The sequence below is a fragment of the Squalius cephalus genome (assembly GCF_949319135.1).
Source record: "Squalius cephalus genome assembly, chromosome: 17".
In the NCBI taxonomy this organism is placed as follows: domain Eukaryota; kingdom Metazoa; phylum Chordata; class Actinopteri; order Cypriniformes; family Leuciscidae; genus Squalius; species Squalius cephalus.
Genome location: NC_137138.1, coordinates 32734737 through 32759116, shown reverse-complemented (window position 1 = coordinate 32759116; position 24380 = coordinate 32734737). Strand labels below are relative to the sequence as shown.

Here is a 24380-nt window from a genome sequence, read left to right as displayed (position 1 = left end):
AAAATTGAAGTGTGAGGCAATGCAGGCATTTTGTGGATTATGCTTTAAAGAAAACCACAGCTCTGAATCCAAGGCCATCCTTCAATAACTTCTACTACATCTAAGCACCAGCGAAACATCTTCAAATTTGAACAAACAAGCGTCTTGACCAGTTCCCTGAGTGCTGTTATTGCTCAGTGGTTTTCAAATATTAGGGTCAGTACCCAAAAATAGGTCACAGATCTGTAGCTATTAATAGGGTCTCAGAGAGCATGGGGAAAACAATGCTAAACGCCAATAATAAAATCCCCAATATAAATATAAATATCTGGGTCTAGAAGCAAAAACCAGCTGAGATCTACTGATATATGTCTCTATGTTATAATTATATAAAATATATAAACAACTTAATGACTACAGTATCACAACTATTATTTTATCTTCTAACCATCAGCTTTTCCTATCCTAAACAATCAGCTTTTTCCTGAAATACTGCTAATCCAATCTAGATTATTATGTTGCTTTTTCTCATCCGTCGTAGATGCATTTATCTTATAGACGCAAGAATACATTTGTGAATCCTTGCAAATATCTGGATTTCAGCATTGATAACTCATAAAACAGTTCTGGCAGGTTACGACAATACGACCACTTTGACGACAATACAGTATTTCAGATGTTGTGCAAAGAGATCGGTCCGCTGGTAAAGCCAGCTATGCCGTCCCATTTTGATGCGCATCGAGGAATTTATTCGGTAAATGTGTTTCCAACGTGGTTTATGCGAATGTTTTCTTATCGGATAAAAAGCTAACTCAATTGAATGCATAACTTTTTTTTTTTTTTATGCTCATTTTGGCATTTCCATCCAGCGTTTATATTTAAATTTTTATGCAAAATCCCAAAATGTGCATAGAAATAGGCAGATGGAATAGTTATTGACTCCAATTAGCTTTTGGTGAAGTCGTAACACAGAGGTTCACTTAGCAGCCTGCTCTGTCAATCATAAATCAGTGTTTTCAAGTTTATATTTTTTTGAAAAGTACAACTTTTTGTGTTAAGTCAGATTGTGTTTATACATGAAGATCAGACCACATATTATAAGCAATCAATGCAGAAATCCACTAACTGTATTCTCAAAGGGTTAACAAGCTTATTGTAGCCACTGCATATTTATCTTTTTATTTGCCTTTTTATTATTTTGACCTGATGTCACCCGAGTTTGATGTCATAGAGGGTAAAACAAAAGTTAATGAGTTATTCTCACTGCGATGACGGGTTATTGCATTTGGTTGTTTGCAAAAGTTCTGCGAATATCTGTAGTCAACATATTAAATTTCATATACTAATGTAGTGGTGGTTGCATTTTGTGCATTATGTTAAAAAAAGGTTTGACTCAAATTCTACCTCAACATAAAACCACATTGATGTCTGCAACAGCCAAACAGCTTTCATTGAACCACTGCTTTCATTGTCAAACAAACTACTCTATATGTGCAGATTGTATAGTGCAGTCTCATGTTGGTTCCAATCACGTCAGACATTGAAATTACAGTGAAAATATGAATACAGACTAGACAGAACATTCAAAACAAGCATTCACAAGTAACAGGCATTGACACTGACATCGATTTGCAGTGACAAAGCCACCTGGAGTCATTTAGGCCTATTTAAATTCAGAGTTCCCAGCAACATGAGTGTCAGTGACCGTTTTCAATGTTCTGTTTTAAACACTGTTTATGAAAATTTTACAAAAACATTCTGAGCAGAACTATTCAGTATAATAATATACTATTTTGGTAACACTTTACAATAACGGCCCAGTAGCTAATGCATTAACTAACAATGGGCAATAATTTTTTTTTTTCACAGTATTTATGAATCTTTGTTAACATCATATACTAAAAAGCCAACCGTTCATTGTTAGTTCATGTTAGCTCAGGACCATTAAAAACATTAACATATACAACTTTTGATTTGGTAGATGTTGAACTTAACAATAACTAAGATTAAAAAATGCTTAAGAAGTATTTATTATTAATTCATGTTAACTAACATAGTTAAAGGGTAACCACTGATTTTCAACCCACTTTGTTATGTTACAATGTCAGTAGTATATGTAAATGAACATTGTGTACACTTTCTCCACGTTACCTCCCTGTATATTTGTCAGCAAATGTCCGCTGGATGACGTAAACCATACTTTTGAGAGCTCCAAGGCTTTAATAAAAACTACAGATCATACTTTCACATTTTGTATCCCAGCTCATGGGCAGTCAGGTCAAGCCCAGTGCATTATGGGTGCTAAAGTCACCTTTGTATCTGTTTTCTATGGAAGCTTTTTTCCGCCACATAATAAAAAATAAAAAAGGTAATAGCAAATTTTTATCTCACAATTCTGACTTTTTTTCTCAGAATGTTTATATCTTGCAATTCTGACATTATAACGTTGCAATTATAAAGTTGCAATTGTGAGTTATAAAGTCAGAATTGCATGATATAAAGTTGCAATTGGGTGTTATAAAGTCCGAATTGTGAGATATAAACTCGCAATTGCGAGAAAAAAAGTCGCACTTATCTTTTAAAATGTTTCATTCTGTGGCCGAAACAAGCTTCCATGGTTTTCTCTAGTCATGTGGCACAGAAAAAAACTAAAAAAACAGTGCCTTTCTACTGCATAGACTGCCAAGTTTTACTAAAAGCCCTCCTTGCCAGTGGTCAAATGGAACCTTACTGTAAAGTGTCACCAAAGTATTTTTATAATTCACTTTTTTCAACTTTATGTATAATTACTGTTAAAGTTACTGTGCAGCTATTCTAAACTTTGCTGAGTGTATGAATTTCAAACATACTTTGTTGGGATCCATTCTCATTTTTTCATTGTTGGCTGTGGAGGCTTTCTCTGCCGCTCTCTTCTGCCGCTGCGGTCCTCTGCCGAAGAAGATGTAGTTGACCAGCGCGTACTCCAGCAGAGCCAGGAAGACGAACACGAAACAGCCCATCAGGTACATGTCAATGGCTTTGACGTACGGAATCTTTGGAAGAGTCTCCCTTAAATGTGTGTTGATGGTGGTCATGGTCAGCACAGTGGTGATGCCTAAGTTCAAAAGGGAATTATTGTTAAGGGTGCAAATGACAAAAAGTGGATTCTATTGAGGAACTGTAATTCTTGGAAACAAAGAAGACAGGCAGAATCAAGGAAGGGAGGTAGAAGCTAGTGGCTCGAAGTGCAAGGGTTTTAATGAAATAAAAGAGCAAAACAAAAAGCCAGGAAACAGGAAACTTAAATAAAGCAAAAACACAACATATAAATATGACCAAAAACCAGGAACTCGGAGGGGAACAGAAACACGAAACAAACCCAAAACAAGGGTTTCAACAACTGACAAAACACAAGTGAAAACATACGTGTATTAATACACAAGGGCTAATGAGAAAACTAGAAAACACCTGGGAACAATAACAGGCTAATCAACAGAGTTAAGGGCCTAGCACACTGAGTCCGAAATTCTCGTCCGGAATTTTCGCACGTTAAAAAATAAATACTATCTCATGTTGTGTTAATCACATTTACACACTGCCTCAGAAACTTTCATCCGTAATAAAAAACAAATTTCTACGGTTACCGTTTATGAACGCTGTTTTACCTGTTGTAGCGAGCAGGACAAAGCTGAGAGCTGTGAAAGAACCGCGTGAGGCCGGTGGCGTGATTACTGATGAGCGTCACCTGCGCAACGCACTGGTCTCGTATCTCTCACAGCCCTCGGCCTCGTACTGCTCGCCACACCTCTGCTCCCTGTTATCTCTGTCGTGGCCAAGGAGGCTGAATCTGAACTCTCTGAGCTTCCTGTCACGGAAACCGATTTTGAACTCTCTGAGCTCCCTGTTACAGCCATTGAGGCTGTAAATAATCTCTATGTGCTCTGTTTCAGTGATGCTGTGGTATCTAGCACCGACAGTACCGTCATGGCTCCAGGCTCCGATGTGGTCTTCAGAACCTCCTTAGGGGCATTCTGCTCTGTGGTGGTGGTCTTCTGCTTCTCCGTGGGGGTCTTCAGTCCCGTCTGCTTGGCCGTGGTTCTCTACTCCACCAAGGGGATCTTTAGTCTGCTCTGCTGTGTTGGTCTTCAGCTCCACCTTGGGGGTCTTTTGCTCCTCCTGCACGGCAATGGTGGTCTACTGTTCTGCCTGCTATGGCGTGATGGTCTCCTGCTTCGCCCTGGTGGTCTTCTGTTCTGCCTGCTCCACCTTGGAGGTCTCCTGCTCTGCCGGCTCCACCCTGGAGGTCTCCTGCTCTGCCTACTCCACCCTGGAGGTCTCCTGCTCCGCCGGCTCCACCCTGGAGGTTTCCTGCTCCACCTGCTCCACCCTGGAGGTCTCCTGCTCCGCATGCTCCTCCTTGGAGGTCTCCTGCTCTGCTGGCTCCACCCTAGAGGTTTTCTGCTCTGCCTGCTCCACCCTGGAGGTCTCTTGCTCTGCCTACTCCACCTTGGAGGTCTCCTGCTCTGCCTGCTCCACTTTGGAGGTCTCCTGCTCTGCCTGCTCCACCTTGCAGGTCTCCTGCTCTGCTTGCTTCACCCTGGAGGTCTCCTGCTCCGCTGGCTCCACCCTGGCTCCCTGAATTGTCAGCTCTGCCCTAGATTCCTGAACTGCCGACTCCCCTTGTTCTCTAGGCCCACTTCCGCCACACAGGCCTGGCCCTTCATTCCTCCACCTGTTCCACCTTCGCTCCACCACCCTCCTTGACTTTTTGTGTCAGTTTTAGGAGTGTCTGGAATCTGCTCCTTAAGGGGGGAACTTGTTTGTTTCCATGTCAACTGTTCACCTACACCCTTCCTTCACTTAGTCTCTTGTTACCTTCATGTATTTAAACCCTCAGTCATCGTCTGATCATTGTCTTGTGTTGAAGTTGAAGTTTCATGCTGTTTTTTCTCTGTATCGTTCCTGGTGTTTATTAAATGTGTTTTCATTTTTCTTCTGCATCAAGCATCGTCGTGGATTATCACGTCTAGCCAGCATGTGGCAATTGCATTCTATGAAAACCAAATGAGATCACCCTAAGTATGTCCTCATTTAGAAAGTTCGAAAAACATGTGCAATGTGTGAGGGGACTTTATCAGAATTCTTTTCTTTCAGTTGATGATTCAGAATCTTAAAATGGTGTGATTTTTCATGCTCTCAGCCGGCAGAGTGGGAGCTAGGCACCTTAATTGGTGAAACACAAAGCCTTCCTGCTTCTCAACAGTGATTAAGAAATAGTTCTGTCATTTTAAGCAGTGAAATATCCATTCAGTGTCATTCTGACTATTTTCATGAAATTCACCGCTGATCCTTTGACAGGTATTACAGAGCTTATGAGGTACAAAGTAAGTATTGTTCAAAAATCCTTGTGTTTTATTGTTATTATTATTATTATTTGCACTACGACAGATGCTAAAGTCATGTCATTGAAACCTTTTTGTCAACGAACATTTCGGCCTGTTTCTTATCTCTTTTTGACAGCTAAGTACTGAAAGTGTAATATGCATATGGTACCAATATAGCCATGATTCAACTTGATCAATAGCACAGCAGATTCCGTCCTCCTACTCCTGCCTCGTGGTTTGGCTAAATCAGATGGTTATGCACTTGATACACAGTACTGTGGTAATTGACACACACTATCCATCCATGCAGATGCACATTTGTATCCAAATATTTGATGATTCCAATCAGTATGAGCTTTAAACACTTATATCTGCTCATCCTATATATACACAATCACTCAGACTTCTGTTAAATACTAAAGTTGTCATGATCCAAGTGTGTTTAATTTTCATGGACTTTTAGGGAAAGTTTACACAACAACGATATGCTTAAAACAGAGAAGCTTTTCCTTTGAGTTTTCCACATTCGTGTCTACACACTGTTTCTTTGCCTGCTTTCTATCTGTGAACCACCTGAGTTTGTTTTATTTAATAAACACTTTTTGTTTTGGACCCTTTGAATCTTGTTCATCTTCCTCAGGACCTATACATGGCAGCAGTGGTTTAAACTTGTCTGGATGAACGAGGCCAGGCCAGACAGCAATCACAAAGAGTGCTCTTTTATTCACACTGAGAAGCCAATCTCAGCCTTACATAATCAGTGATGACAGGAAAAATGTGGAGGCTTATGAGAGAGAGAGAGAGAGAGAGAGAGAGAGAGAGAGAGAGAGAGAGAGAGAGAGAGAGAGAGAGAGAGAGAGAGAGAGAGAGAGAGAGAGAGAGAGAGAGAGAGAGAGAGGAGAATGTGTGGTGATAAAGAAAATCCAATGAGTAAAAATGTCTGTCACGATGCTTGATTAAAGACTATTAAAAAGGATCTTAGAGGGTACTTGGGGTGAATCATGTTCCAGTGATATTACATACACAAGGGAAGATCATTAATAGAACAGGGAACAGGGGAGACAGTAATCAGGAACCATAGGGGCTTTCGCACCGGAGGAACCTTTTCATAGTTCCTACAACTATTTGCAGAAGTACCCGCTTTTTGGCATGTTCGCACCGTAGGAAATGGGAACGATGTTTAGTTCTAGGAACGCCTTTTGGGGGAACTTAATTAGCTCCTACTTCAGAGCAGGGTCAAAACCAGCACTATAGGAACTGCCCAGGGACGGACTGACAATCTGTGCGTTCTGGAAAAGTCCAGAACGGCCGTCCAACCGAGGGCCGTCGGCACAAAAAAAAAAAAAAAAGTCTAATAAAGCAATATGAACAGCCAACAGCAGGGGCACTAATATGATCACTTATATGCTACGTGTAAAAAACAACAAGGAAGAAGAGTCGGCCTATAGCCACTGACAGAAAGATAGTTTTATAAGGCTGCAATTAAATTTGCTTACATTATATTTGAATAGCAGTGGTCTCCAACGTGGTGCCTGTGAGTTGCCCGCTAAACACATTCTATAAATAGCCCCAACTTGCCGTCGGGGTTCCAGACTTCGAATAAATGGTATAATTTTGCGACCTTTTCATCTAAACGTTTCAATTTGAACTTTTGCCTCTACAAAATTACCCAACTCTCTTTGATTATTCGCTGTCATTTGCGTTGCGTATGAGAAACATCAAATGGCAAACGCTCAAAAAGCGGAACAAAACTTGTTTGATCTGAGCAGCGCATTATCAGCTCGGCCCAAAAAACAGCGATCGCGGCCAAAACAGCTGTGCGGGCTGATCTCGATCACGCGAACATTAGGCTATTACACAGAGCTGCGCGATCCACTGAGAAGCATTTAAATTCAGCTCAGAATTCTCTATCTCTAAACCCACAAATGACTATGTGATTTAAGCTTGTAAAAAGCCAGATGAAACAGCGCTGATATTCTCAACATATTGACGCAAAAAAAAAAAAAAAAATGCTGTTATATTAATAGTCATGTATAAATGTACTAAATGTAGGCCTAATGCAGTAATGTTTTGTTTAGAAGTTATGGCAGTTTATTTTTATTTTTATTTATTTTTTCATTTATATTTATACTAAATGTTTGGGCTACTGTTTTTGATAACACATACAATAGGTTTATAGAAAATCAACAAAAAAATCAATAAATATTTTCATAATTTTTCAGGAATTGTTTTTTTTTTTTTTAAACGCTTGTAAGTCTGAACCAGAATATCAAGATATTTTATTATTTCCCATATGATGGTGAAAAGTAAAATAGCTTCACCATGTTATGTATAATAAATATTGGAGTATAACAAATAAAAATTCCTTCTAGATTATTTTATCCCTTGAGGTAGCCCTCGCACACAAAAAGGTTGGAGACCCCTGGTATAGTAACTATATGTTTTATAATTACAAGTTTGTGTAATTTGGGGTTTCTGTAGCCAGTGACATTTCATTATTTGTATTTTATGGCATTGTACATTTTGTGTTTTTATTTGAAGGCTGAGGCTTCATTAATAAACACAACCCCAATAATCACCATTGGTTTTGAGATGTTACTTGCTGTGAATACCTTGTCTGATAGGCTACAGTATTGTGGCCTATAGTATCAGGACATCCTGGCTAGTGTCTGTCGAACACGGCTAGGCGAATGGCCGGATGATGGGCCTATTTGGGAGAAAGTCCAGGGCTGTTTTTTAGCCCCAGTCCGTCCCTGGAACTGCCAGTGATGTAAGTGAAGCGCTGATTCGCCGAACACACGCAAAACACCAGCACTCGCAATTAAAAAAAAAAAAAAGTTGTGTACAGCCTATCTATTTACTCTACAAACTAACTCTATAAACATGGACAACAGTGATAGAAGGACCTCTTAATTCACGCTGAGGAGAAAATTCAACGCAACTTTGAGGGGACCAATTGAAACATGATTATGTATTTTTGATCAGCTAGCGACATTGAGCATCAACCACACGGCAAACGCTAATATTCTTTCATACACTGTTTACTTTCTTTGTATAACAGTTCTATCTAACGTATTAGACAGGACTGTTAAACAGATCATATACTAAGGAAGATGGAGAATAGGAACGCTGTGTGCTCGGGCTCTGGCGTACTCAGCGCCGTCAAAATAAAAGTCACAACAACAAGCGCAGAAAAATGTCACGTCAGTGTTCCTGCTGGTGGTGCGAATGCAACCAGGGAAATGTTCCTAAGGGAACATTTAGTTCTCTGGGAACCACCCTGGTGGCTAGTTCCTATAACCAAGTTCCTATAACTACCCAGTGCGAAAGGGGTTCATGACAACTAATGATAGAATCAGAACTCAGGCAAATGGTGACAATTAAAACAAACAAAACAAAACAAGATAATAAAACCAAACTAAACAGAACAGAACAAGACATAAACGTGACATTTACATCATATTATTTTCTTGATAAAACAAAATTGCAGAAGAGGGCAGAGCAGAAAATAAGGAGAGAACACTGCTGCACTATAACAGAAGAAAGGTATGTATATATGGATAGGTGAGTGTGTATATATTCTGTATATAAGTATATATATATAATGAATGTCACCATATGTGTGCACCTACCTAAAGCAACCCTGGCAGCCGAGGCATCATAGTTGATCCAGAAGGATACCCAAGATAGGATGGTGATTAGGATGGAAGGCATGTAGGTCTGCAGAATGAAGTAGCCAATGTTTCTCTTAAGCTTGAAGCTCAGGGAGAGGCGAGGGTATGAACCTGGATGAAAATAACCCAGCAACAAGATCACAATCCATTAGCTACATTTATAAAATGCTTTTTCAACAGTTAAGGGATTTGTATATTTTGTCATAGGACCAGAAAAAGTCCCACTCAAAACTCTGTTAATCTTAATTACGTATCATATTGTGTGATATATGTAATATTCACGTTTGTGCATAATGCTTTGTAAGCCCGTAGGATATAAGTGATGTTTGAACATATATACTGAACATATGCAGTTGATTGAGATAATTTATATTTATTACATATAGTTCTCTCTCTCTCTCTCTCTCTCTATATATATATATATATCATCGTTAATAAGACAGTATAGGGAGGGAGAGAAAGGAAAAGACTAGGGAGGATTGCAGGAGATGGGATCAGGAAAGGATATCACACAAAAAATCATGCCATTTGTCAGAGCAGGGCCCATATGATATAATATAACATTTAATACATAGGGCGCATGCTTAGCCATAATGTAGCGTGTGCACAACGCACATACACTTTGCTTCTCTCATCTACACACAGATGCAGCAGTTGCCATTTTTGCAAACCATACATAATTACAAGGAAAAATATTCAACATGTGGGAAATCATTCTGGTGTCCATGAAGATGTGAAATCTAGCTTACACATTTACCCAAATTATCATACGCCTGTTTAACCGAAGCTAATTTGGGTGTGTTTCTCCATCCCCAATGTCACTTCTCTGTGTTTTACGGCCCTGACGAGAACGTCGGTCTCCTCGGCTGTGAACCGCTCCTGGCATGCGCCTGGCAAATCCGCCGTTATAATAGCAATCCGCCATGGAACAAGCGCGCCTGCTCTTAAAGGGAATGTGAGATGACGCTCTGATTGGTTTATTTCACATTACGCCCAAACCACACCTATGAGTAATGAAGCGACTTCAGACCAACACATTTTAGATTTGCGTCGAGATCCACCCACAAAGTTACTTGCGTTTCGCGTTTGATACTTGCGTTTCAGATCGTTAAAATAGGGCCCCTAGACTTAATGACATAGTCGTCTTGTTAAAAACTAGCAGGCTTGGTAGAGCTGTTGAAGTTTAACATCAGAACGGTCTTCATCCTCTTTGGCCTGCTGAACCAAACATCATTTTTAAAGACTGCATCTACAGCTAACCTCCTGACTTGCATGACAAATTCATGAATATGAAAATGTAATCAATGAATAAATCAAGTGGTCACACAACGATTTGTTAAATAACTTATAAGAACACCCTGTGTCTTGTTTTTAGTGTATGTGTTTTTCATTCTCAGACCAGAGTTCATTCATACAACCGCTGGGGCCTGGGACACCACTAGACAAGCCAAATTGAGAGGGTTCATGAACCCAGACGTGTTGCTTCTTTTTTACTAGGGTTCATGAATGAGTTGCTTACTGACTGACTCTGACTGAAACTGCTTCCTGAAGCAGAAACTGCCCACTAGAGCCAGCCGCATATGTGTCTATGGAGTAAATGGGTTTGAATGGGAGAGGGTTTTCAACCTCAGAGTGTCATGTGATGCAGTTAAGTAACATAGAGGTTTTTTTTTTTTTTTTTTTGCATTTGAGAACACCACTATAACTTTACTATTTTAATAAGCTGCAAACTGGTCTTTTAAGTAAAGTAAAGACTTTACTTTATCAGTCATATAGTTTTATTACCTGTAGAAAACACCACGTTTTTCGAGATGAGTTTGTAGTCCACTATAGAGAACTGAGGAAGCTCTATCCTTTCAACCCCCGTTACTGCATGGTCACCACCTCGCCAGTAGAACTCAATATCATCTGTGGTGTAGCCATCTGAGGGAGACAAAGGCAGATATTAAAACATATATGGATGGTGGTCATGTGATTGATGTCTCATTGGTTGTTCTAAAGTCTTGGTCATTAAAATGGCCAATAAATAGGCATATTCTGGCATCACTACAAGTGCTTAAGTAATGAAAAAAAGAAATAAATGATACAGCTTACTTTTCTACCTTATAACAATCTGCATAATCTTGCAAATCCATTACACAAATGAACAAACACTTGCAAAGCTAACTTAAGTTGATTAGCTAGTGACCCAAAAAACAACAACAAGATGTTTATGAACATTTTCTGCAGCTGTGATGTTGTCTGGACAGATACCACAAAATACAATAATAAATTGTGGGAAAAATGTAAAACAGTTGTTGAATTTTAAGAAATGAATTGTCTTATTTGCTCTTAAATGATTGGATAAATGTAACTTTGCCAGATTACGAACCGTCATCTACACCAAACAGAGTCTTAATTCATTATAAACTTTGCATATACATAATTTAACATGTTAAATCATTCAAGGCATGCTAAGATGTGAAGAATTATAAATGATGAAAAAAAGTTCAGCTGTGAACATACATCTGAGGGGAGCTCTGAAATGGACCTGTAATATGGGTCATATTCTCTATGAGATATTCTCTTCTTTCTAATAACAACAGAGGAATGTGTCTGTGCCATATGTTGCTGCCTGAATCACTATTTTATTTTATTTTATTTTATTTTATTTTATTTTATTTTATTTTATTTTATTTTATTTTATTTTATTTTATTTTATTTTATTTTATTTTATTTTATTTTATTTTATTTTATTTTTATTTTTTATTTTATTTTTTTGGTTAGGATATACCCTTGACTTCTATTGTATGGACAAAAAACTCAAATGATTTTCTTTTATGTTCCACAGAAAGATAGACATTCAGGTTTGGATGACACTAGGGTGAGTAAATGATGGCATTTTGGGTTGAACTATCCCTTTAAAAACATTGACATTTGTAAAGAGTTAACACCTAATTTATGTAAGACACTGATATTTGTCGTCCGTCAGGCTCTCATTGAATTAACATCTAACTGCAGTCCTAACTGCAGATCATGGTATTCACAGGTAAAATTATGCTCCTCATTACTGTGGGTATATGGTTTCTAAACAACCTATAAAAGTGATTTATATTCCGTAATATTTAATGTAAGTAATAGCCACATTTTAAATACTGTCAGCCCGTTCTCATCCCAAGGCATCATATACTGACGCTTTTGACATTTCGTCTACATCCAACGCACATGGCACCCTTTAGTGTCAATATGAGACGCAGATAGATATGGGCCAGAAGGCGCCTCCTAGCGGTCTAACCCTAACCCTACCCCAGACCTAAACCTACCCATAACCGAACAAAGCTCTGTGCGTGTCATATTGACTCTAAAGGGTGCCATGTGCGTTGAATGTAGACGAAATGTCAAAAGCGTCAGTATATGACGCCCTAGGATGAGAATGCGTTGGCCAAAACACCATCTTTCTTCAGTATTAGTAGCTGCAAGGTAAATGACTATAAAGGTGGTGGTGCTGGATTGATAAGATGTGTGTTTAAGCATTTTCCAATTTACGTCGTCATGTATTTTGATGGCCACAGCTGTTTTCAGCTATAGATTCACCACAGAACCTGTAATGTTCCCATATCACACAGAGTTCTGACCTCCACACGGAGGTGATTTACTAAGGTTTGCGCTAGTTTACTGGTATTTACGCCATTATTTACCTCCCAAACAAGAGGTGTCTTAAAAAAAGCTATGTTAATTTGCGCTGCTCTTGGTAGATTGTGGAAATCATCCGGCTGCATCTGTGTTCTTTAATTTGTGCGTCGTCAGTTATGGAATTACGCTCCCAGGCTAATTTACCCAGTTTAATAAATCTGGCCCTTAGAGATGCGCCTAAAAATACAGCGCCTAATATGGTGAGGTCTGTCTCGCTTTCACTACCAATTGGCCGCTGTCCCTGCATGATGGACCAGTCCATGGCAATATATATATATATGTGTATCGGCCCCAAAGTGTGTTGGCCCACCAGGAAAGTGCCTGGTATGCCAGATTACCAATCTAGCCCTGGTTGAACTGAACCTGTGTTATTAGAGAGCAGAGGATAAGCACATGCAAGCCTTGGGTCAAAATCATTGTCAAGTCAAATCATACAGCACTCCATTTCTGACCTCAGCTGCAGAAAAAAGCCATCATAAATATTCAAACAAAACATGAGATATTTTGTTTGCTTCAGTGCTCCCTGTGCTGAAACTGACAGAAACACGAACAGCCAGCCCATCTATCCATAAATGATTGAGAAACATCTTATTGTATCGGAGCAAACAGCACTCTGCATCAGACTAGAAAACTTGGTCTTGCATAATCCATCCATGGATGGTCCCCTGAGCGACTGTTGACTTATCAGACTGAGGGCCAAAATGCAAAAGAGTGATATATCAGAGAAAAATATCCAAATTGTTAGCAGATAAAACCCATTTGACGTTCTTTCTTCCTTGGAACACTAATTATTTAAAGCAGAATGGTGAATCTGCTCTTTTCCATACAATGAATGTTAATGTTGACCATTACATTTAGTGAATAATACTGTAACTGTTCTCACACAAAGCTATAAAATGTCTTCAACAGACAGGAAAATATAGTCCATGATTTAGACTATCTTCATGGTGCTTTTTGGCACTTGACAGACCTTGGTCTTTGTTCACTTTCATTATATGGGAAAAAAAAATCATGAACAAAACCATGACACCATGAACAAAAAGAAAGTCCTATTTGTTTAGAACAACATCAAAATCAGTAAATTATGACTGTTCAAGACTAGGAGCAATTGAAAACATTAGGTAGCGTGCGCAAGTGTATGAAGCATGTGTGGATTCACAGATTATTGCCCTCTTCAGTCATATGAGGTCACTGGTGCACTTGCATGACTGTAAAAGGGCACCACATTAAACATTATCAACTTTGAGAGGGCACTGCTTTCTCCTGTGGCATCTTCTGTTCACCTGGGATTGAATGATTCAGTTCCACTTGGTTGGGCCGCCAACCTATGCTCAGGCTGAGACCAGGCTCTGCCTTTAGTACAGTATACTAGGTAATAGTAAGGGGGATAGAGCTGTGAGCTCCCTAGGCGTTTAATCATTGGCACAATGCATGGCAGCTTTTTGGCCACAGTCTGACTCGCTTGGTGGAGCAAAGCAATGAGCAGGAATGATTTTGTAGTGGTTATATATTTAGTGGGTATTAAAGGGGTCATATAATGCCATTTTTGTACAAGCTAATATGATTATTTAGGGTCTAAATTAAAAGTTTGTAATATACTTTAATTAAAAATTCTCATTAGTATTGTAAGAAAACACTAATTTTACCTGGTCAAAAACAGCTCTGTTTTCAGCACGCCGTTTGAGTGCATGTGTCTTTAAATGATAATGAGCTTTGCTCACTCCGCCCCTCTGTTCTGTGCGTACACCGTTTGTAATAATAACACAAAAACCATAACGCGTTGTTCATTATAAACGTGGGATTATGAATTATATTGAGAACGTCGTACATAGAAAACATGCCGTAATGTACTCTGAGTGTAAACAGCCGCATTCATCATGAAGCGTGCAAGCGATTTGCAAAGATTAATATATAAATATTAATATAAAGGTTACTAAAACATTACACTCACTTCTTCTTCTGGAGGTGCAGCAGGAACACGAATAGTTGGTACCGATCCTTTTTTCAGGAGCAGCTTCTTAGCAAAACCAGCTTTATACTGACCCTCGTTTGTAAAGCAGTCTGGTGTCTGAAATGATTCGCGCAAACATGAAAGCATTGACGTTGATCGTGGGGAATATTCCCTTCGAAAACAAAACTCAGCCACTGCGTCTTCAGCGGTTCGGCTTTAGGAACATCAAAATGATGCTGTGTTCCTTATTGCACCCAAGAACAGAACACCACAATCGCTTAGACGCCATTCTGCTCATAGACAGTGCTCCAGCGTATCAACAATGACGCGCGCGCGGACTATGATTGACAGCTCGCTCACGAGCGAGGGCGGGTCTGTGTTGAAACGCTGCTGTCAATCAACAATCGTGGGAGGGGCGTCCGACCGAGTGACGTCACACGGTCGAACGGCTTGATTTGAGAGAGGGGGAAACATATAAGATGATTAAAAAAAAACACTGGATGGATTTTTATCATTTTATGATGGTTGTGTACAGGCACTGCCAACACACATTTCAGTACAATCAACTTGTAAAAGTGCATGTACCATTATATGACCCCTTTAATGTTCCCATAGTCAATGTAATGATTCATATGAGCCATGTTCACTGAGAAGGGAACGAGACGCTGCGTCTCATTGTCATACTCCAGGCATGCCTGCTGTGTCTTACTTCAGACAACCTAAAGCTGGTGACGTATTGTTTGGGTGCCCTTTATGGTACATGCCAGTGCGCCAGTGACGTCATCCTACTGCCATAGCCGATATGAATTAATGTGTAGCACACGTGCTTCCGCCTCATGAATTAAAGCTGCAAAATTGTCTGTAGGTGTGTGCATGTGGGAAAAAGTTTAGCACACCACCAACCCTAAATGGGAAAAGAATTGTTGCTGTGGACACATATTTAAAAATTAAGATTAAGGATCTTGAAAACGTTTGTAAAGATATCCATACAATAAAGTCCCGATTGGTTTAGCTTTCATTGCATTTCTTTTTTTTTTTTTCTGTTAAAATGACCATTACATCACACAAACATGACTTCATATTATTTTGCAAGGAATAATGGCATTTGTGTGGTTGGTTGGGCCACTTAACTCCATTGTTTCTATGTCATTGAGCCTGACTTTGCAAATTAGCTTTTGCCGACATTCCTGTCAGGGCTCTTACATCACTGTATTTGAATCGCTCTGGTAGCTGTGAACCCACATGCACAGAAACTCCAGGATGAGAATGAGGAAGAGGAATAGTGTTGGATCTGTTTCAAAACCTAGTTGTTGCCTTTGAAGGCTTCCTATAGTAACTGAAATGGAACCTCTTAAGTGGCGGATTAGGAAGGCTGTAACTTTGTGCATCATACAACTACTTTGCAAAGCACATACTGTAGAAGAAATCAAAAATTGATTTCAATAAAGTTTGCTGTCAACATGTTACTTAAGTCAAGTAAAGTCACCTTTTATACAAAACAGATTGTTTTAAAGCATCTCCACGGTAATAAACAGGAAAATAACAGACCAATTCAGATTATGCTGTAAAGATAACAGTGTTGTAATTCAGCTTGAGTCAGTTCAAGTTTTGTTCTCATTTGAAAGCGTCAGTGCAGTCAAATAAAAATATCACTAAGTTAATATTAATACTAAGTTTATTATAATCTTCTATAATAATAATAATAATAATATAATAAGAATAAAAAAACAGTGCACATAATGGTCACCCAAATGATGGGTAAAATAGTCATCAGTCTGAGCTGTTTTAAAACTCAGTATTGAAAAAAAAAAAGTTATTATGTAAGTTACTTATTATAACTTATTATGACAATTGATTATGGAATGCCTTCTACACATGGATGCATGTGACACTGCCTTGGAAATGACATAAATAAAGGAATTTTCGAACGGTTTTTCAGCCTTTGGGTCAAATGTGCCTACAGTACAATGCCTAAAAAGGCTTCCTTCTTAGGCAGCCCACAAAGTTGTATAAAGGTTTCTAAGATCTGAGAACAGTCCTGATTTGAAATTTGCTTAAATCTCTCATGTTTGCATAAAATTGCCCCCCATTAAAGCATTATGGATATTAATAAGGATTAAAAAATAAATAACCTAAAGTTAGGATGGACTTTAATGTGTCTGAACTATATGACAATTCTTAATAAGCCAGTCCTTCCTAAAAATAAAATAAATCAAATAAATAATAAAAAGGATAAAACCCTCACCCCTAAGTGGCAGGGTGAGACTGAAGGAGCAAAAAGCCCTCTAGTTATTCTTTCCCATTCTTATTTATATGCATGTTGTAGAATCGTCTACTAGCGCATTTAACAAAAAAGAAAACAGAGATCTAGTGTGGGGATGTCTCCAGTAATCCACGTGTGCCTCTGCAGAAAGTTTGACCCAGATGGTTCAAAGCTACTTTAATCCTTTTTCTAATGTGCAATTAAAAGTGTCCCTAAATTCACACATGGTGTGCATCATCTCCTTATCTTTGTACAAACACAGAGCAGGAGAAGTCAAAACAAGACATCTATATAGGCAAAACTCTTTATACACCAGAGGAGATGCACTATGCAGTTCAAGAATTGGTTCTGATGGCTGCCTGGCTCTATATGCTGTGCTTCAGCAGTGCAGAAAATTTGAGTAATATGTAGAGGCCTGGTAAAATGAGATTAGACCATCAAAAGTCAACATAAAAGTAAAAAACTATGTTAAGTCACCTCTATGAAAAGGACAAGCTTTCCTCATCCCCTATTTCTTTGTAAAATATATTCTGTATAACAAAAATATTTAAGATCAACCTGAGCACTGCAGCTACTTTCTTCTTACATAACTCAAATAATGTAAAATCCAATTCATTTGATTCATTTAGTAAGCAGCCATGTACAGTATAAAGTGGGATAATGATTTATAAGGCTGGTTTGAATTCCTGAAACCTGTTCTGACTGAAAGACTGAACACAACATTTCTCACAAAAAAACAGACAACATGCAATACAACAATAAACCCACTAATCTGGAAAGAAGATCTTAAAGAAAGTGAATCTAAAAGCTCATTCTCAATTTGTTTTGCCCCATGATTATATGATCAAGCAAACTATGGAATACAAGAATAACCAAATATCCAAATTAAAACAGAACTAAATAATAATCTCAGGCTAAATTTTAAAATCATTTAAAATTGGAGTCAGATTAAGAATTATTCCTTTGCCAATGCCATTGGATTCTGTCATTGGGCCAATGGGTGAACCTTACAGTACAGTCAACCAATCAATATCACAAAATAAACTCTAAACAAGTTGTGGACAAATTACAGTGACTTTTCTACGTTTTTCTCTTGTATAAAGTGTTATATAGTGTTATTTCAATAGGGGCATATTTATTTCCAACGTATTGATTTTTATCAAAACATTTTCTTTTTGTCATATGAAGGTAACATATTACAATTACCTTGGAAACCATGCCTTCACCAACTCCAATCTCATAGGCTTTCAATCTTAAAAAATGAAATTCACCATAAAATATGATTTATTCCATATATAGAAGTATGTCAATGTAAACCAACTCATTATTTATTGCGTAGGGTAAAAAATGTTCCAAATTGCATAAATGTCAAAGGAATTTAAACATCATTCGAAGCTACATAAGCTTAGATCGGTGTACAACCATTCATGTACTCTTATCACTATCTCTGGTGCTCTGTGAGGTTTTTTGATATTTATTATTGCTTTAATTGGGACCTCAACATGACAAGAAGAAAGTTCCTAATGAGATCAGTTTGCCAGGACATTCTCTACCAACATCGTCTCCAATTAAGCGGATGTCTAGGCAGACAAGCACAAGTGAACAGAGAGGGATCAGTTCTCAATAAGGAGCTTAACCTGTCTGTCTCTTGTGCCCTGGTGTTACTGTTCTGCCATCAGTCTAGGTAACGATCAGAACCTGGCAGAATGGCAGTTCACACACTACATTGATCCTTGAACTGAAGCTCTTAAAATATCTATAAAGGCAACTACTAAACAAGCACATGCATCTTATAATGAATTTCCATTCAATTTCACTTTAGACTCCAATGCATAATGGTATTCAGAGTGTCTTATAATATACATTTTATAATTTTCTTGAGTAATAGACAATAATTCATTTTCCTTTCCAAATGTAGTGGATTCCATTTTTTTCCTGATGAACAGGATTTGTGTGTGTGTACTGGTGCTCCATTTAAAAATTGATTGTAAAATTTATTATAAAAATTGGTCTTTAAAAATCAAACAGGGGTGTGTTTCCAGAAAGCATCGTTAGCCAACTATGGTCGCAAGTTCCGTCGTTCTCAGCATAGTTCAACAAGTTGGTGTTTCCCGAAAACAGTTCTAACGAACATTCGCAAACAGCATCGCAAAGTTGTGTGTTTGGAACGACAGCTCTCGACCTGTGGTTAGAAGCAGAGTTTCTTGTTTGCATGACATGTGGACTCAATAAATCCTTATCTTGAGCCAAATAACCAAGCTGACATTCAGTACAACCTGTATCTTTGATTTAGAATACATACAAATGTCATTTACGTCTTTTACTTTGTCAAGAGATTGAAAGCACCTTTTTTGAAGAGTGCGCATGTGCGAACGTGCACTACTACGTAAGAACGAACCTATGATTGAATCTGGAAATAAAGCAAAATAACTGAGAAAAATGAGAAATAGTCCTCAGATGCCATGTCCGTAATTTATAGCAAAACATCCAGTATTAATTCAATCTCAAACAGATTCATTAAAAGAAGTTATTACTCCACCACCTCTAACGTGGTTGAACGACCAATTTGCAACAGTACGGTTTTGGGAAACAGTCATGACTAGCTACTTGATTTCTTTAATGATGCATTGTACTATGGTAGTTAAGCAGCGAGTTACGTCAATGAACGGGAAACGCACCCTAGAATAGAAATATTGTAGTAGTAGCTGGCGTTATAGGAACACTCCTAGATGTGACGACTGTCTGAAGCCTTTCTCTCTCTTTCTCTCGCTGGAATGCATACGCATGTCTTCAATCAATTTTGCATGTGAGGATTTGTGCCTGAGCCAAGAAACTCATGATGCTATCTCTTCCGGCCTTGAGGATATTTTATATTCTGCCACTTTGGACGCAGCAGAGTTTGGCAGCAGGCAGACTGAAGCTCTCCCCCAAAGCAGTCAGGAGGCATGGTCTTCATTGGTTTATAAGTTGGCCAGCATGAAGCTCAGTCTAGACTAGACAATCATGTTATAGCCGACCGTACAGCAAGTCTAGTCTTGAGGTTTTGGAAGCAGCCTTTCTCAATGCATGTGACAAACCCTGCTACCTCTGACCTCACCACAATTTCTGGTTTAGTAGAACAGGGGTTTTCAGAGATGACAGCAGTCGAGGAGATTCTAGTTGCCCATCTCTGACCGTCTTGGTCAGGAAACAGAGGCGAGGCCCCCACATGGAAAACTGTGTCCACTGAAGCGTATTCTCTTTTCTCCTCACTGCCATCAATAATCTGTTCTGTCAGCTCCACTGCATCTGGCACTTCGGACAACAGCAGACCATCCGTGTACAAGTTACAACGATCTACTCATTTGTGGTCCACACATAAAGGCTTTTGGAACACACAAGTCATGCCTCGGCACACATGTCGATGACATTGTGCTTTCGGCGAATGGTGTCCCAATGGTACATGCTGGGGCCCCTATACAGGTTTGTTGAGTAAGATTGTGTCTCCTGCTAGACAGATTCCCCTGCTGCTCAGTCATTTCAGTGTCTTGGCCAGGAAGTAGTGTTGTGTCGTTTGTGAACATTGTTTTTTCGGTTTTGTTCATGTTTTCTTGTCTTTTATTTTGAAATTTGTTTTGGAATCACAGGACTTGGAATCACAAGAGTCATGGTAGGGAGGTCCAATATACATATATAAAGTACCAAGCTCAAGCGGTTGTGGAGCTTGGTCCAGCATTGAACTTCCCTACCACTTATTATGCTTTTCTTTTTTTCTTCTTTTTTTTTTTTTACCTTGCTTTTAGTATTTAATAGCTGCCTTTAATGCACAATTTGTCATACTGCCACTGTTTCTAGGAAGCAGCTACGTCACCATTTTAAACATTTGCATAATGCCGCCTGCTGGCTACTTTGTCAAGTTCAGTATTCAGTATTGCCAACAAACACAAGTTATAAGACCAGAGATTATTACTGCCGTTGTTTTTTTGTTTTTTGTTTTTCTACTGCAAGGGCAAAACATAATTACATGGACTTTCACAAAGGCAGAGGAATTTAAGAATCAGTAATTAAAATGTATTTTTAAAACGATTCCTCAGCAGTACAAACACAGCCTTTCATTCACACATTTTTTTTCTAATGATTGCTTCCTGAACCTTGCAGTTCGATGCCATGATGTACTGTAGAGAAATGAGACAGTTATAACATCACATCTGAAATGTAAGAGAGATATGAATTTAAGAAAAATAAAAGTAAAAAAAAAAACACTGTAAAACGTCAAACTAAGTCAATGCTTGTGAAGGTGGTTGGGGTCAATCAGCTTGTTCCTCTTGACTGTCATTATTGGACTCGTGGCTCAAACTGATAAAACAGGCGCCATAGTTAGCTTAGTTACAGTGGTATTTACAGCACCACACGCTCTAAGTGCTAGACTAATCACAGTAGACAGGGGCCGAAAGAGTAATCAGAGCAGAAAACAGCTTTTCAGAAGCCGGGTTTTAAAGAAGAAGGGTTTTAAAACAGAGCATTTAGACAGAGGGTGAAAAACACTGAAGTATTTTAATTAGTAAAAAGGCCATTGAGCTAAATCTGGATCCTGCATCCTAGAATTTAATAATTTATTAAAATAAATTAAATTAATTAACCTTTTAAGCCCTGAAGGCATTTTTTGATTTCTGAGTGACATACACAAAAGTAAAGACTACGAAACTATAGCAAGGTGAGTCAAAAGGTAGGTATAGTTTGATAGAAAACTTTTTAAATATTTAGATGGAAAAAGCATTACATTTGGACATTCTCATGCTGAGAAACTGATAAAAGACAAAAAAATAATAAAAATAAAGTGTGCTTAAGGGAAATTTTACATATCTTTCTTATTTGGCATGTCATAACGCAGGAAGGAAATAAGGTAGGAGGACATTTCTTTACATGTGAGCTGAATCTGGATCAGCATAAATTAATACAAATTTACAGCATTTGGAACCAAGGTAGCCTTTTTGTTTAGCCTTTGACACCCAGAAGGCATTTTTATCATTTTTATCATTTCAATCGGGAGCATCCACTGATAATGATGTGCCATTTTCTACAATATGTGCATGTTTTATGAAGTTACAAGCGTAAATGCCACGTGAAAGCTACATTTGAATTTACTTAGCTACATGTGTGCCTGTGGAGTTTTATGTGTGTTAACTCCATGAGAGAGAATATATTTAGATCTAAGTGACGGATTATGGTGAGTTGGGCTCTTTTTAATCAAAAGAATCTGCTGTAAATAATGGGTGATTTTCCACAATCAGAACATGTAATGGTCTACAATTAATGTTAATTAATTGTTAATACAATTAATTATAATATTTCTAATTATTTTTTTTTATTTTTTTTCAGAAAGTAGGAGGAGCCCATAGATCAAAAACAAATTTTTAAAACAAAACTAAGGATTATTATTGTGGTAAAAGGGGCTCCTTGGAGTCAAAGTGATTGTGAACCACTGTGATCTGGTTTAGGACATACAATAGCATATACATGACCTCATAACTTGACTGTCACTGAAGTACTATTAGGCCTTTGTTGTTCTCATGTTGATGTTTGGATTGTGCGTCATAGGAGTTCTCAGCATTAACTTATAATACCGATGCTGCTACAATACCTGCATCTTTCTGCTGTGACCTATATGGATTTGTGTGGCAGCTCCTTTATTATTGTACCTTTTTTAGAGTTTCATCCAGTTATACGTCATGGCAGATATTCGTTTTATAGCTCTCCTTGGGGCTAAGTCGCAGTTCATTTCTCCATGCATGACATTTTCTCAAGACATACACAGAGCAGCCAACAGCTGTGATGGAGTGGGAGTTGCACAGAAATTCCTAGAAACACAGAATGCATAATCTTGGCCATCTATTTATTGTGACCTGCATTATGTTTTGCAAACATCTGCACTGTTTCTACTAGCACCTCACCTTTCCAATTAGAGTTGCAGGAAAAATATGTATGCTGCAACTTCTGGGCTTCCTGTTTACACTAATTATGATGCATTTCATGCCCTTTTGAGGTTATTTCCAATTTCCATGTCAACTATAATGAACAGAGCTTTGTTACAGTTTTTCTCAATTCACCATTTTCTCACAACTATAAACACAATCTCATAACTACACACCAACTTAAATCTCAAACTGTCACGTCAAACACAATTATTTTAGCCAAAAACACATTTGTCAGAATAACACACAAAACCTAACATATATATAGACTAGTTTCTAGTGAGATCACACTAGTGAGATCAATTCATAATACTGTAACAAAAAACTCTTATTGGGATACAATAATTAATTTTGCAGCTCGATGTCGATTATAGTTCTATACATCATAAATGAAAGAGTGCAGATACAGTTAAATGCAACTATGATCATTTTCATTTCACTACTGTAAAGTGATCTTACAGTAGATGAAAAATGAGATGCACCAACAATCGTTTTGGAACTGGATTGTGACTCCCTGAATTGAAATAAAACCATGAGGTGCCTATATTTTTATCCATAATGTTTTAGGACCATTAGATGGAACATTATCTAGGTGGAAAATTAGCTGTAGCTATAATGTTAGCACATAATCTTTCCCATACAGTTTAACCAGAGTAGCGTTAGCTGAGGATCTTCTTCCCTTCATATCAGTGTCATCCCACCCCACAGGACCACATCTGAGCAATACTGACAGTGCTTGGTGAGAAACACCTGATTATTAACTTCTTCACAGTTGTCAAAAATGTAGTATTGGATTTTCTGGTTTTGAGATTCTCCATGAATGCACTGGGTGTCTGTAGCACATAGCGAGCCATGTTTTAGCTGGACTGCTATACATCCAATGGCCTCCTAGTTTCACATGGCCAGGCTTTTTACTTAACATCTGGTCCATTTTGCAGCTTAATCTGGCTAAGAACTGCCTATTTAGACATAATATAAATAAACCAATCACAGTTTATTGCATTTTTATATGCTTTAGAGTGGCAGTTTGTTTGGAAAAAGATCATACCACAGCAAAAAATAAAAATAAAAATATGCAGTCTATATGATGAGAATTTCTGTCCCTGAAAAAGTGATAAAACATATCTAGGGCCCTAATCTGAATCCACTTAAGCTAGTTTGAATAGTTAAAAATGGTCGGCGCATGGTCTAAAATGGTTGTCCCTATTCCTTTAATGAGTAATGGGTGTGTTTTGGCCGTAATGTGCAATAAAAAGCCAGTTGTGTTCGCACCATGGTGGATTTGCTAGTTACAAGGCTGAATTTGCAAGCGGAAAAAATGAAAGCTTCTCTAGCGAGAAAAAGGATCTACTCGTACGCAAGGTTATAGGTTTTGCGTGAAAGCAGACCATCTATGAGCCATATAGTACGCGCTTTGTGGACCCACCTATAGGCACATATTACTAGCGTGCTCTTTAGATAACAAAATATTCCAGCATTGACTTTAGACCAGGTTTCAATTGATCAATGGTCAGTGCATTTCAGTTT

The 24380-nt window shown here is 38.3% G+C and overlaps 1 protein-coding gene across 2 annotated transcripts in view; it reads right to left on the bottom strand.

Annotated features, from left to right (window-relative positions):
* Positions 1-24380, bottom strand: part of gabrb2b (gamma-aminobutyric acid type A receptor subunit beta2b) — a 137449-nt gene that overhangs the window by 8321 nt on the left and 104748 nt on the right. For both annotated transcript variants that reach the window (XM_079847019.1, XM_079847020.1), the window contains exons 6-8: positions 10802-10939; positions 8975-9127; positions 2829-3073 (exon numbers count right to left, since the gene is read on the bottom strand). In XM_079847019.1, coding sequence (XP_079703145.1) covers positions 2829-3073; positions 8975-9127; positions 10802-10939 — 536 coding nt within the window. The remainder of the gene's footprint in view (positions 1-2828; positions 3074-8974; positions 9128-10801; positions 10940-24380) is intronic.